Source organism: Arachis ipaensis, chromosome B5 (genome assembly GCF_059453495.1).
Source record: "Arachis ipaensis isolate K30076 ecotype BB chromosome B5, ASM5945349v1, whole genome shotgun sequence".
NCBI classification, from domain to species: domain Eukaryota; kingdom Viridiplantae; phylum Streptophyta; class Magnoliopsida; order Fabales; family Fabaceae; genus Arachis; species Arachis ipaensis.
Window position 1 is genome coordinate 145,214,450 of NC_142440.1, and position 14,016 is coordinate 145,228,465.

At 42.6% G+C, this 14,016-nt stretch overlaps 1 protein-coding gene across 1 annotated transcript; it reads right to left on the reverse strand.

The window, feature by feature from the left end:
- Window positions 1-11,909: 11,909 nt before the first annotated feature.
- Window positions 11,910-13,742, reverse strand: LOC148566098 (uncharacterized). Its single transcript, XM_088488201.1, has 2 exons — window positions 12,980-13,742; window positions 11,910-12,892 (listed from the first exon to the last, which is right to left on the reverse strand). The coding sequence occupies exons 1-2, from the start codon at window positions 13,740-13,742 to the stop codon at window positions 11,910-11,912; spliced, it is 1,746 nt and encodes a 581-aa protein (XP_088344327.1).
- Between the last annotated feature and the right edge of the window lie 274 nt (window positions 13,743-14,016).

The following is a 14,016-nucleotide window of genomic DNA, read 5'->3' on the forward strand; positions in this document are numbered from 1 at the left end:
AGAATTGATTAAGCTCCTAAGAGATAATTCCGATCTCTTCGCCTGGAAGGCCTTCGACATGCCTGGGATAGATCCCGAACTCATGTCCCACAAGCTCTCGGTCTACTCGGGATCTCGACCTGTACAACAACGAAGACGCAAGCTCGGCCCAGAGCGAGCTCTAATAGTAGAGGAGCAAGTACAAGCGCTCCTAGAAGCCAGTTTCATCAGAGAAGTCAAGTATCCAACATGGCTAGCCAATGTAGTGCTAGTCAAAAAACAAAATGGTAAATGGAGAATGTGCGTCGACTATACCGACTTAAATAAGGCATGTCCCAAGGACCCTTATCCACTACCAAGCATTGACGCCCTAGTAGACTCTAGCTCGGGGTATCAATACTTGTCGTTCATGGACGCCTACTCAGGGTATAACCAAATCCCGATGTATGAACCAGACCAGGAAAAAACATCATTCATCACGCCCAGAGCTAACTTTTGCTACGTGGTCATGCCATTTGGATTGAAAAATGCAGGGGCCACATATCAGAGGCTGATGAATAAGGTGTTTGCCCCTCACCTAGGGAGCTTAATGGAAGTGTACGTCGACGATATGCTGGTAAAGACCAAGAAAGAAGTCGACCTCTTGTCTGACCTTTCACAAGTCTTTGACACCATAAGGTTGCACGGGATGAGACTAAATCCTGCAAAGTGCGCCTTCGCGGTGGAAGCAGGAAAATTTCTAGGATTCATGCTAACACAAAGAGGGATCGAAGCCAATCCCGACAAGTGTAGAGCTATCCTAGAAATGAAAAGCCCGACTTGTTTGAGAGAGGTCCAACAGCTGAATGGCCGGCTAGCAGCTCTCTCCAGATTTTTGGCAGGATCAGCACTAAGATCCCTTCCACTGTTCTCCCTATTGAGAAAGGGACACCAGTTTGAATGGACTCCCGAATGCGAGGAGGCGTTCCAGGAGTTCAAAAAGTTTTTGAGCCAACCTCCTATTTTGACCCGACCTGTAGCCGGAAAAGACCTCGTCCTATACCTATCCGTGGCGGACAAGGCTGTCTCAGCAGCCTTGATAAGAGAAAACGAGGACGGTCAACACCCAATCTATTTCATCAGTAAAGTTCTACAGGGCCCTGAGCTAAGGTATCACAAATTAGAGAAATTTGCCTACTCCTTAGTGGTAGCCTCTCGAAGGCTACGGCCTTACTTTCAAGCTCACACAATAAGAGTCCGCACGAACCAACCCATGAAGCAAATCCTCCAAAAGACGGATGTTGCAGGAAGAATGGTTCAATGGGCAATAGAGCTCTCCGAGTTTGACTTGAAGTACGAAACTCGGACGGCGATTAAAGCCCAGTGCCTCGCCGACTTCATTGCAGAATATGCAGGGGATCAAGAGGATAAACCAACTACATGGGAACTCTATGTAGATGGATCCTCCAATAAAACAGGAAGTGGCGCAGGCATAATATTGGTAGATGAAAGGGGAACCTAGATAGAGGTTTCCCTCAAGTTTGAATTCCCAGCTTCAAATAATCAGGCAGAATATGAAGCCTTGATTGCAGAATTGAAGCTGGCAGAAGAAGTCGGTGCTACGAAGGTAATGATACACAGTGACTCTCAAGTGGTGACCTCCCAAATAAGTGGAGAGTATCAGGCAAAAGACCCAAATATGAAGAGATACTTGGAAAAAACTCTGGAACACCTTGGGCGCTTTGCAGAAACTGATGTTACGCACATAACTCGGGACCTAAACAGCAGAGCAGACGCCCTATCCAAGTTAGCAAGTACCAAGCCAGGAGGAAATAACAGAAGCCTGATCCAAGAAACTCTCCAGGAACCTTCAGTGGTAAAAATGAAAGACAAACAAGAAGTCTTTGAAGTGGTCGGATTAAACCTCGGATGGATGATGATTGGATTTTTGACGGTTTAGAATTTCACAAATGAAGTCTCGTTGCAAGTATAGTTTCTAAACCAATCACTAATCCTTTCATACAAAAAGTTGTTTGTCACTAAAACAAACCCCTAAAATTTATAAACCGAAGTATTCAAACCTCGGGTCGTTCTCCCTAGGATTTGCAATGAAGTGTCTTGTTATTGGTTATGAGTTATTTTGGGGTTTTGGATAAGAAGCACGAAAAGTAAATGGCAATGAAAATAAACTAACAACTATAAAAGGCTCTTGGTAAGGTGTGAGAACTAGAAGTCCTATCCTAGTTATCCTTCTCAATTGTGATGAGAATTGTTCATTGCTACCACTTAGTTAACCCTTACTAATTAAAGGAAAGTCAAGTGGATGAATTGACTTGAGCCACAAGTCCTAGCCAACTCCCAAGGAAAGACTAGCCTTAGTGCACTCCAAACCAATTAGCAATCTCTCCAATTATCAATCAACAAAGGAACTAGATAACTCAAGTGTCACTAATTACTCTACCTAGGCCAAGAGGAACAAAATCTATACTAAAATCCAACCAAGCATTTCATCAAACACTTGGAAGGCACAAAAGAAAAGTATAGTCAATCACAACAAGAATGAATTCTAACTACAATTGAATGTAAAGAATTAACAACAACAATCAAGGAAATCACAATTATCATGAATTACCTCAAATTGCATTATTGAAAGAAAACCAAGGAACAACAATATATCCAAAACAAAATGAAGAATTACAATTATTAAAGCACACATCTAGAAAGAGGAAGAGGAGAAGATTAAGAATTGGTAAATGAAAAGTGAATCAAAGCATGAGTTAAACCTAGATCTAAGAAGAGAGATTAACCTAAACCTAATCCTAATCCTAGAGAGAAGGGAGAGCTTCTCTCTCTAGAAACTAACTACAAAGCTCAACTAAACTAATTGGTAACTAACATCTAAAGTGATCAATGATCCTAAGTGATGAATAATTCATTCTCCTTAATCCTTCATCCTTTTATTCCTTTCCCTTAGCAATTTGGCGCCAAAAATGGGTTCAGAAACCCTCTCAAATCGCCAGGCACGTGTTGCATTAATGAGGTCATGTGCCATCATCGGCGCGTGCGCGCATGGTACGCGTGTGCGTCCCTGGTCGATTCTGCAATGTGCGCGCGAGCGCCTTGTGCGCGTGCATGACTGACTTTGCTTCTTTGACTTTTTATGCTTCTCTCCACTTGTATGCTTCCTTCCTTGCTTCCTTTGATCCATGCCTAGTTTCAACCTGAGGTTACTAGCAAACACATCAAGGCATCGTATGGAATCAAACAGAAACTAGAATTCACCAAGATAAGGCTTAAAAAGCATGTTTTTACACTTAAGCACAATCATGGGAGAGATAACAAAACCATGCTAACTCTTAGGCTAAATGTGACAAAAGGTTATCAAAATGTTCTAAATTCAAGGCAAAACAAACCGTCAAATTGGGGTTTGTCAACCTCCCCACACTTAAGCCTTAGCATGTCCTCATGCTAAAATAAGAAGGAGCTAAGGGGTATGGCATTTATTGAATGCAACTAAACTATATGAGTCCTATCTAAATGCAACTATCTAAAGCAATTGGAAATGCTTTGTTCAAACAAATCAATTCCCAAGAGAGCATGTGTAAGTACAAGAGCTAAGTAATAAGGGCCAAGTCCAAACCACAATTGTATTGAATTGTTAAAAGGAGTTCAAACTTGCAAGGATATAGATAATGTGGGTGAAGACATGTGGTTGAACTTTTGAACCCTCACCGGATGTGTATCCGCTCTATTCACTCAAGTGTTTAAGGGTTAATTCACTCAATTCTCTTCTAATCATGTTTTCCAAGATTTGATTTTCTTCTAACAATCAACATTTATTCAATGCATGCATACATTCATCATGAGGTCTTTCATTTAGGTTGTAATGGGGTTAGGGTCAAGGTAGGATCATTTATGGTCAAGTGGGCTAGGATTTGAGTCTTTGATTAGCATAGACTTTCCCACCTAACCTAATTAATGACCTATACAAATGCGAGCTATTCTAACTACCCATTCTTCACTTTTTCTTACATACTCATGCATTTTCTTTTCATTTCACAACACTTATGCATTGATTCCTTTTTATTGACTTCACTTTGGGGCATTTTGTCCCCTTTTATTATTTTTTTTTCTCTTCTGTTTTTTTTTTCTTTCATTTTATTTTTCTTTTCATCATCATTTTTTTTTCTTTTCTTTCCTTTATATATATATATATATATATATATATTTTTTTTTTTCAAACTAAATACAAGAACATCAATGCATAAGGTCTCTACATTTGATTAATACATGAATATGTGCCCAATTCCTAAACATAAAAGTGTATTGCCCCTTTTTATCCCATCCAATGTTCCCAAGCCTCACCAACTTGAATAATACACACTCTCACTAGCCTAAGCCAATCAAGGATCCAAACAAGGACTTTTCATTGGTTTTCCGCCTTGGGCTTGTAATGAGCTAAAATAAGGATGAGTTGGTTAAGCATAGGCTCGAAATTGGCTAACAATGGAGAGTAAAAGGTTGGCTATTTGGGTAAGTGGCAAATGAAATAATGGCCTCAATCATATAAATGCACAAACACAAGAAATAAACGGATATATAGAATCAAGCAAATTAAGGATCACAATCATGGAAAGAGAACAATTTCACACAAGAATGGAAAATAAGTGGTTATAAAATGTAACCACATCAATAGGCTCAAGTCTCACAAGCTTGTGTTCTCAATTCAATACATGCTTCAAAAGGTATGAATTTCAAGCAAGTTTCAAAAATTTTCTTTCAATCAATTGGGTTAATGCCCTATATTTAAACTTTCTTGAAAAAAAACTCAATGTTTGACTAAGCATTGTTGTGATTGAAAAAATTCAAATTTTTTTTTTTTTTTTAGTTTACCCTTTTCTTTTTCACACAAAACCAATTTCTTATGCAAAAAGGGTGACTAAGTTTTACTTAAAACATGATTTCTAATCACAACCACAAACTAAAGGGAGAATATACAAAAGGAGATGTGCAAAAATGTATAAAGGAAAATCAAACTAAAATATGGAATCTATCATCCAAAATATCTAAAAATATCCAAAAGCATCAAAATATCTAAAATCCAAAATAAGCAATAAAAGTATCCAAAGCAAACTAGAAATGCATCAAAATATATACAAAAATGTGCAAAATGAGATAACTAGGCCGAAAAAGAGTTCACCGGTTCCCAAATAATGCTACCGGTGCCCTCCCCACACTTAAGATTAAGTATCGTCCTCGATGCTAAACCCGAGGATCAATGGGAGGTGCAACGATAGGCTTTGTGAAGACGGGGCGGCGGCGGAGGGCTCGGTCACGGCGCGGTTAAGAGGGGTGAGAGGGAGAGAGAGAACGGGTAGTGGTGAGAAGGGAAGAGGGGTTGAGGGTGAGTGAGGGCGAGTCGCCGGCGGTGAAGGTGGCGCGGCGGCGGAGGCGGTGCTGCTGCTGCGATGGTAGATGGGGCGAGGGGAAGAAGATGGAGGTTGAGAGGGATGGGTTGCGCGACTGCGCAGTGTGCTTCGCGAGGTAGGGTTATCCCGATTTTTGAATTGGCGCGTGCGCGCACCTTGCGCGTCCGCGCCCATTGAGAAAAATGGGCTCTTACGCGTGCGCGTACAACGCGCTTAGGCGAGGGTGAGCGAAATAGGAAAGGGTGCGTGCGCGTACCGTGCGCGCACGCGTGCATGGAGTTGGGCTAGGGGCTTAGAGTTGGCCCAACCCAGGCCTAACTCTCTGGAGAATGGCCTGAAGGTTGCGCTACTAGACCTGCGCGCACGCGGCAAGTACGCGGCCGCGGGCATTGAGGGGAATGGAGAACTACGCGTGAGCGTACAGTGCGCGCACGCGTACATGAGATTGGGCCTTAGGCTTAGAATGGGCTTGAGGCACGCCCAACTCTCTGGTCCATGGCCTAGTTTGGTGGCACCGCGCAAGGACGCGCGCGCGGCAAGTGCGCGTCCGCGTGCATTGACGAATTCGTGAAATGGCGCGCTGGCGCGATGCGCGCGCTCGCGCAGATGGGGTTGGGCCTGGGGCCTAGAGCCAGCCCAGAAATGGCTTAACTCTCTGGAATTTGGCCCAAGCAGTTGCAGCAGCAGATCGGCGCGGACGCGGCAGATGCGCATCCGCGCGAACTTCCAGGAACTAATAGTTGGCGCGCCCGCATGTAGTGCGCGTCTGCGCCTCCTTTTTTTTTTTTTTTGGGTGTTCCCCTTAGTGTTCACAACTCTTATTCACTCAACCACCATAGAATTCATAAAAAAAATGCAATTTTTGGTATTATTCATCTACTACTAAACACAACATGCATGTGACTAAGCTAACAATTAAATTGTACAAACAAATTTGTATGAAACATCTACCTACAATGGTAACTCAAATCACTTATTAGGCAAATTTAAAAAGGAATGGAAAGAGTTTACCATGGTGGGGTGTCTCCCACCTAGTACTTTTAGTTTAAGTCCTTAAGTTGGACATTCTTGAGATGCTTATTGTCATGGTGGCTTATGTTTGTACTCATCCTTGAATCTCCAAGGATCCTTGCTTCTCAATTGGTTGACAGAATTTCCAACCATTTTCGTCAAGCTTGGGCAAAGTTCTACCCAAGATATGAGTCCCCATAGTTGATCTTCGTATAGCGAACCGGGATCCCATATCTTGTCTTCACACCCATCCGTTAGTTGAGTTTCATGGTTTTGTCGGATGAGCGGTTGACATAAAGGTGATTGGCACATAGAATTCTCTTTACTCCACCAATGCTTTCTCCTAGGTCCATATAAAGTAATTCGTGTCCCAACATCATCCCTATACCTTGAAGCTTTGACCTCAATGAGCCTAATTCCTAACTTGCAACCACTACACAACTCATTCTTGCTTTTAATTCCACAAAGAGCTCTAAGTTGTCCATCCGTTTCAATCAAACCATATTCAGGCGAGAAAGTGAAGCTTATGGATAAGAATTTTACCCACTTGAAAGTTGTGTTGGATGGTAATTTGGGGAGAGAGGCTTCCCCACACTTAGACAATGCAAGGTCTACTTCCTTGTGCTCTTCCTTGTGTATTTCCACCTCTTGACGAATTTCTTCACTTTCAACCTCATCCTTTTTGTTACGTGGCTTGGTGTTATCTTCAAGAACTTCATCTTGTTTAATGAGAGGCGATTCAATTTTGGATAGAAATTCATTGATGAACGAGGTCATCTCTTGATCAACCTCTTCATATTCTTCAATTTCAATATACACCATGCCCTTCTCATCTTCCTTGTGAGGTTGTGCATACTCTTCTATAATTTCGACTCTATATCCAATGGGAGAGGATTCCATTGTAGAGAGAAATTCATCCATGATTGAATCCATCTCTTGATAAGCTTCTTCCAAGTCTCCAACGATGATATGCCTTGGAGATTGCGCACCCTCCTTAACTTCAATATCAAGCTCCTTGGAAGAGTGCTCCATGAGACTACATTCCCTTGGACTTTCAACATCTCCTAAATCTTCAACCACTTCTCCCCTTTCTTCAATGATTATAGGCTTCTCCAATTGTTCCAACACAAAATTTGACTCCTCCTTTTCCACCAAATTTTCCAATTTCACTTTCATACTTTGCTCTTCTTTTGACTTTTCACATGTGGTCACGGAAGTACCTTGAGTATTCAAGCATTGGTGGGCTAAAGTGTGCACCACCTTGGTCAAATTGGTCACAAACTCAAGTGTATCCCGCTTCATGGCTTCTTGTCCTTGGAGTAACAAGATGAGGGGCTCGTCTATTGGGGCTTGGGGTAAATAGGAAGGTTCATTATTTTGGAGAGAGGGTTCATGGTAGGAGGGTGGTTCTTCTTGGTAAAGGTATGGAGATGGTGAGATTTGAGGTGGTTCTTGGTAGTGATCTTGATAGAGTGGTGGTTCTAAGGGTTCTTGCTCATAATGGCCATAAGGATATGGTGTGGATGATTGGTTATATGATGGATATGGATCATATGGTGGTGTTTGGTGATGAAAGGCTTGTGAGAATGGTTGAGGTTCATGTTGAGGGTATGCGTCATAGGCATATGGTGGTGGTTGGTTATCATAAAAGGAGCCACCATAGCCATTAAATTGGCATGCATTAGGATGGAAATTATACCTATAAGTGTCCGGAGGTTGATGCCAATAGGAGTGATCAATTCCTTGAGGCTCCTCCCATCTTGGAGTGTTCCATCCTTGGTACATGTTAGCATTGAAGTTCACATTCCCTACAACACAATTAGAGCCAAACTCATAGCTAGAGTGAGAATTCATTATGGAAAAACAAAATAAAACTAACAAAATATAGTAAACAAGCAAAAGACAAACTATTTACACTATTCACATATGTACAATAACCAATAACATAACACCATTGCTCATCCCCGGCAACGGCGCCATTTTGACGATTGGATTTTTGACGGTTTAGAATTTCACAAATGAAGTCTCGTTGCAAGTATAGTTTCTAAACCAATCACTAATCCTTTCATACAAAAAGTTATTTGTCACTAAAACAAACCCCTAAAATTTATAAACCGAAGTATTCAAACCTCGGGTCGTTCTCCCTAGGATTTGCAATGAAGTGTCTTGTTATTGGTTATGAGTTATTTTGGGGTTTTGGATAAGAAGCACGAAAAGTAAATGGCAATGAAAATAAACTAACAACTATAAAAGGCTCTTGGTAAGGTGTGAGAACTAGAAGTCCTATCCTAGTTATCCTTCTCAATTGTGATGAGAATTGTTCATTGCTACCACTTAGTTAACCCTTACTAATTAAAGGAAAGTCAAGTGGATGAATTGACTTGAGCCACAAGTCCTAGCCAACTCCCAAGGAAAGACTAGCCTTAGTGCACTCCAAACCAATTAGCAATCTCTCCAATTATCAATCAACAAAGGAACTAGATAACTCAAGTGTCACTAATTACTCTACCTAGGCCAAGAGGAATAAAATCTATACTAAAATCCAACCAAGCATTTCATCAAACACTTGGAAGGCACAAAAGAAAAGTATAGTCAATCACAACAAGAATGAATTCTAACTACAATTGAATGTAAAGAATTAACAACAACAATCGAGGAAATCACAATTATCATGAATTACCTCAAATTGCATTATTGAAAGAAAACCAAGGAACAACAATATATCCAAAAACAAAATGAAGAATTACAATTATTAAAGCACACATCTAGAAAGAGGAAGAGGAGAAGATTAAGAATTGGTAAATGAAAAGTGAATCAAAGCATGAGTTAAACCTAGATCTAAGAAGAGAGATTAACCTAAACCTAATCCTAATCCTAGAGAGAAGGGAGAGCTTCTCTCTCTAGAAACTAACTACAAAGCTCAACTAAACTAATTGGTAACTAACATCTAAAGTGATCAATGATCCTAAGTGATGAATCCTTCATTCTCCTTAATCCTTCATCCTTTTATTCCTTTCCCTTAGCAATTTGGCGCCAAAAATGGGTTCAGAAACCCTCTCAAATCGCCAGGCACGTGTTGCATTAATGAGGTCATGTGCCATCATCGGCGCGTGTGCGCATGGTACGCGTGCGCGTCCCTGGTCGATTCTGCAATGTGCGCGCGAGCGCCTTGTGCGCGTGCGCGTGCATGACTGACTTTGCTTCTTTGACTTTTTATGCTTCTCTCCACTTGTATGCTTCCTTCCTTGCTTCCTTTGATCCATGCCTAGTTTCAACCTGAGGTTACTAGCAAACACATCAAGGCATCGTATGGAATCAAACAGAAACTAGAATTCACCAAGATAAGGCTTAAAAAGCATGTTTTTACACTTAAGCACAATCATGGGAGAGATAACAAAACCATGCTAACTCTTAGGCTAAATGTGACAAAAGGTTATCAAAATGTTCTAAATTCAAGGCAAAACAAACCGTCAAATTGGGGTTTGTCAATGGATGAACCCCTTGGTCGAATACCTGAAATTCGACATCCTCCCCAAGGAGGAAAAGGAGGCCAAGAAAATCCGAAGGGAAGCACAACACTATACCTTGGTGAAAAATATTCTCTATAGAAGGGGGATATCAACACCATTGTTAAAGTGTGTACTGACCTCAAGAGCCACCGAGGTATTAGAGGAGGTACATAGTGGAATCTGCGGGAACCATCTCGGAGCAAGGTCATTAGCCAGAAAGGTGATCCGAGCTGGATTCTACTGGCCAACCTTGCAGAAAGATGCCACAGACTTTGTGAAAAGGTGCCAACCGTGTCAAATGCATGCAAATTTCCACGTGGCCCCCCCAGAGGAGCTCATCAGTATCACCTCCCCATGGCCCTTTGCAAAATGGGGAATGGATTTGTTAGGTCCTTTTTCCCAGGCGCCAGGACAAGTCAAATACCTAATAGTGGGAATAGATTATTTCACAAAGTGGATAGAAGCAGAACCACTGGCCACCATCACTGCACAAAGAAGTCGGAGGTTTCTCTACAAAAATATAATCACAAGGTATGGGATACCTTATTCCATTACCACAGATAACGGAACCCAGTTCACCGACTCCACCTTTAGAAGCCTAGTAGCCAGTATGAACATCAAACACCAGTTCACCTCAGTAGAACACCCACAAGCCAATGGGCAAGCCGAAGCAGCCAACAAAGTCATACTGGCAGGGCTGAAGAAAAGATTACAAGATGCGAAAGGAGCTTGGGCTGAAGAGCTCCAACAAGTACTATGGGCTTACAGAACAACCCCCCAATCCACCACTGGAGAAACACCCTTCCGACTAGTTTATGGCGTAGAAGCCATGATCCCAATAGAGGTCAATGAGCAAAGCCCAAGAGTGATTTTCCACGATGAGATCGGGAATATACAGGGGCACAAAGAGGAGCTCGACTTGCTCTCCGAAATCCGAGAAGAAGCCCAGATAAGAGAAGCAGCGTTGAGGCAAAGGATGACCGCGAGATACAACAAAAAAGTCATTCGAAGGAGTTTCACCCCAGATGACTTGGTCCTAATCAGAAACGATATTGGAGTCAACAAATCGGGGGAAGGAAAGCTCGCTGCTAATTGGAAAGGACCATACAAGATCAACGAGGTCTTAGGAAAAGGCTATTATAGGGTAACCGACTTTGACGGCAACGAGTTACCAAGATCATGACATGCTTGTAATATGAAAAGGTACTACAGCTAAAAGCGAACCCTACTCCCTGATGTACTCTTTTCCCAATTTCATGATTTTTTCCCAAAATCAAAGGGTTTTTTCTGAAAAGGGTTTTTAACGAGGCATCATAGTAAGGGCTAAGGGAAAATGAATTATCAAAAGCCCTTAGTAGCAATACGGTACCTCCTCAATTAATAAAGATCTCTTTCATTTTAAATATCTCTTTTAAATTCCCTTTTTATTCTCTTTCTACGAAACGCGCCGATTTAAGCTCGACAAAACGTGAAAATCCCATGAACCGACCTAGATGGTCGTCAGGATAAAACGACGAGGTACAAGTCGGCGTAAAGAGGCTATAGAAGTCGATCATGATAAACTCGGGAGCAGTCCGACTCATAAGTCGGAATGCGAAACCGAGTAAAATTAAAATGAATCGCAAAAGTAGCCTAAGTCACGAAAAACTCAATAAAACAAAATTGAGTACCAGGAATAACAAAAAAGAGATAGGAAAAAACTAAAAGTTGTAAGGCTGCCTTAAGGATCAAAGATTCAGAAAAGCAGGCCAGCCCCAAAGAATAGGTTTTTCCAGAAAAGATCAAAAGAATAGAAAAGCATGCGCGCATAAGGTAACTCAAAACCCTTATCCAAAAAGGGAATTTATTTAAAACGCTAAATTAAACCCTTATTAAAAAAGGGTATCGTAAATTGTTTTGTTTACGGCCTTAAAAGGCCAAAAATTGTTCAAACATCAACAAATAAATATAAAGAGTTTAAAAAAGGGGGGGTCCACAGGCCGGACCCCCAATAGCCAACAAATCACTTCTTTGCAAGAGGAGTAGAAGGATCACCACCACCAGGACCAGGAGTTGGAGAGAAAGTCGGAGGAGCGGCAGAAGAACTCGGAGCGTCCTTAGAGCGAGGAGGGGACTCTATGATCCTCTGCCCCCGAGTCTTCAAATCAGACTCAGACTCCACCACGGGGACAGGAGGATCCACGATGGCACCATCAATAACAATCTTATCAGGGTCCAAAGGAGAAAGGTCCAAGTCAGGAGCAATGACTCCGACCTGCTCCTTAAAAACCCTCCAAGCCTCATCAGCACCATCTGCAATAGAGTCCTCCAACTCGGTATAGGCCTTCCGGGCATTCAGCAAGTCATTCTTTACAGACACAAGATCAGCAAATAAACTGTTGTAGCTGGCTTGCGCTGCCTTCCTCAAATCCACCTCCATGTTGCATTGGGCTTGCAATTTTCTCTCCTTCTCCCGGAGGCCGTCCCTCTCCTCCTTCAGCTTGGCAACTTCCCCCTCCAACTCCCTCTCATGCTCCTGATATATGCGAAGCCTGCCTTCCAGCTCCTCGACCCTCGAGGTCGTCCCTAAAGAGCTGAGAGGAGTCTTCTCAAATATATCTAAGAGTTTGCCACAAACCCCCGCCGTCTTGAGACTCTCCTCAACCACAGTGGTGAGGTAGTGCCGAACAGAAACATCATCCATACTCATACGAGCATGGGGATAAATGTTCTTTCGGACGAACGCAAGAGCGTCCGCCTCACCAGAAGTGCCAGACTCTAAGGTCTTGCACTTCTTCGGCTCTGGTTCAGGAGTAGGTCGGACAGAAGGGGGTGGCAGAGAGGAAGCAGAGGAAGAAATTACAATAGGTTGGGAGGGAGTCCCGACGTTCCGAGGAGGAGGAGGAGGAGAGACAACCGCCCTAGCACCACCAGATCTGGCACGAGACCTTGCCTTGGCTTCCTGAACCCTCTGGTAAGACTCTTGAGCGTTTTTCTTTGCCATCTCTGCAAAAACAAATTGGTAGCTAAAAGTCAGACAAGTCGGTAAAAGAAATTGCAAGTCGGAAATAAATGAGAAACGCAAAAAGCTACCTAGTTGTGACTGGACAAAAGTCGGCGACCCCTGGAGAAATTTTTTAGTATCCAAGTATGGGGCCCTCCCCCACACTTCTCGGAGGAACTCTACGATGGCCGCCTCCACTTCGTCCAGGTCGTCCAGACCATATTTCTCACAGGGGGAGGCCTCTAACCAGTATAGAGGAAAGCGAGGAGAAGAACTCTCATCTAAGAAAAAGGGGTGGTGGCCCTCTACAGCTTGCACTTTGAAAAAATAGCTTTTGAAGTCGTGGAAGGATTCGTCAAAAAGGGTGAAAATCCTCCTACCTTGTATGGCTCGGAAGGACACCCACTGTTGCTTATTATTTAGCCCACTGAAGGGCTTGGTCATATGGAAGAGATAGAAGAAAATCCTCAGAGAAGTCGGGAACTCTAAGGCCTGGCTGATAAATTGGTAAATTTTCAAAAAACCCCAAGAGTTGGGGTGAAGCTGGGTGGGAGCAACCCGGCAATGACATAACACAGACATTTCAAACTCTGAAAATGGAAGAAAAACGCCCAAACGGGAGACCATACTCTCATACATAAAAAAGAAATGAGGGGCCGCCTCGTTGGCCCTCCCGAAGCAAACCCGGTCTTCTGGACTCGGGACTACCAACTCATACTTCGGCTCATCCTCTTCAGAAGTACAAATTCTGTGGTGAGTGCGAAGGTGGGTGATAAACTCGGTATCGACTGAAGGCTCCTCCCCTAGGACCGTGACATCAACCCACTGAGAGAGAACATCTACGGAAGCCATTTTCTTTTCTTAAAAGGGGTGACAAGAAACCTACAAAAAGAAAAGGAAAATCAACACACGGTCTCTAAAGGGAGGGGGTACGGAACTAAAGCCTACAAACCAATCTACCTACAAAATAAAGGCACGCAAATAGAAAGCATGTTATAGAAGGGGAAAAAGCTAACCTTTAAGTCTGAAATCAAGACTGGAGGAAGTAAAAGCCTTCGAAACACAAGATTGCAGCACGAACAAATGAAGAAGAGATTTGAAAGATCGCAGAAACGAAACAATGAAA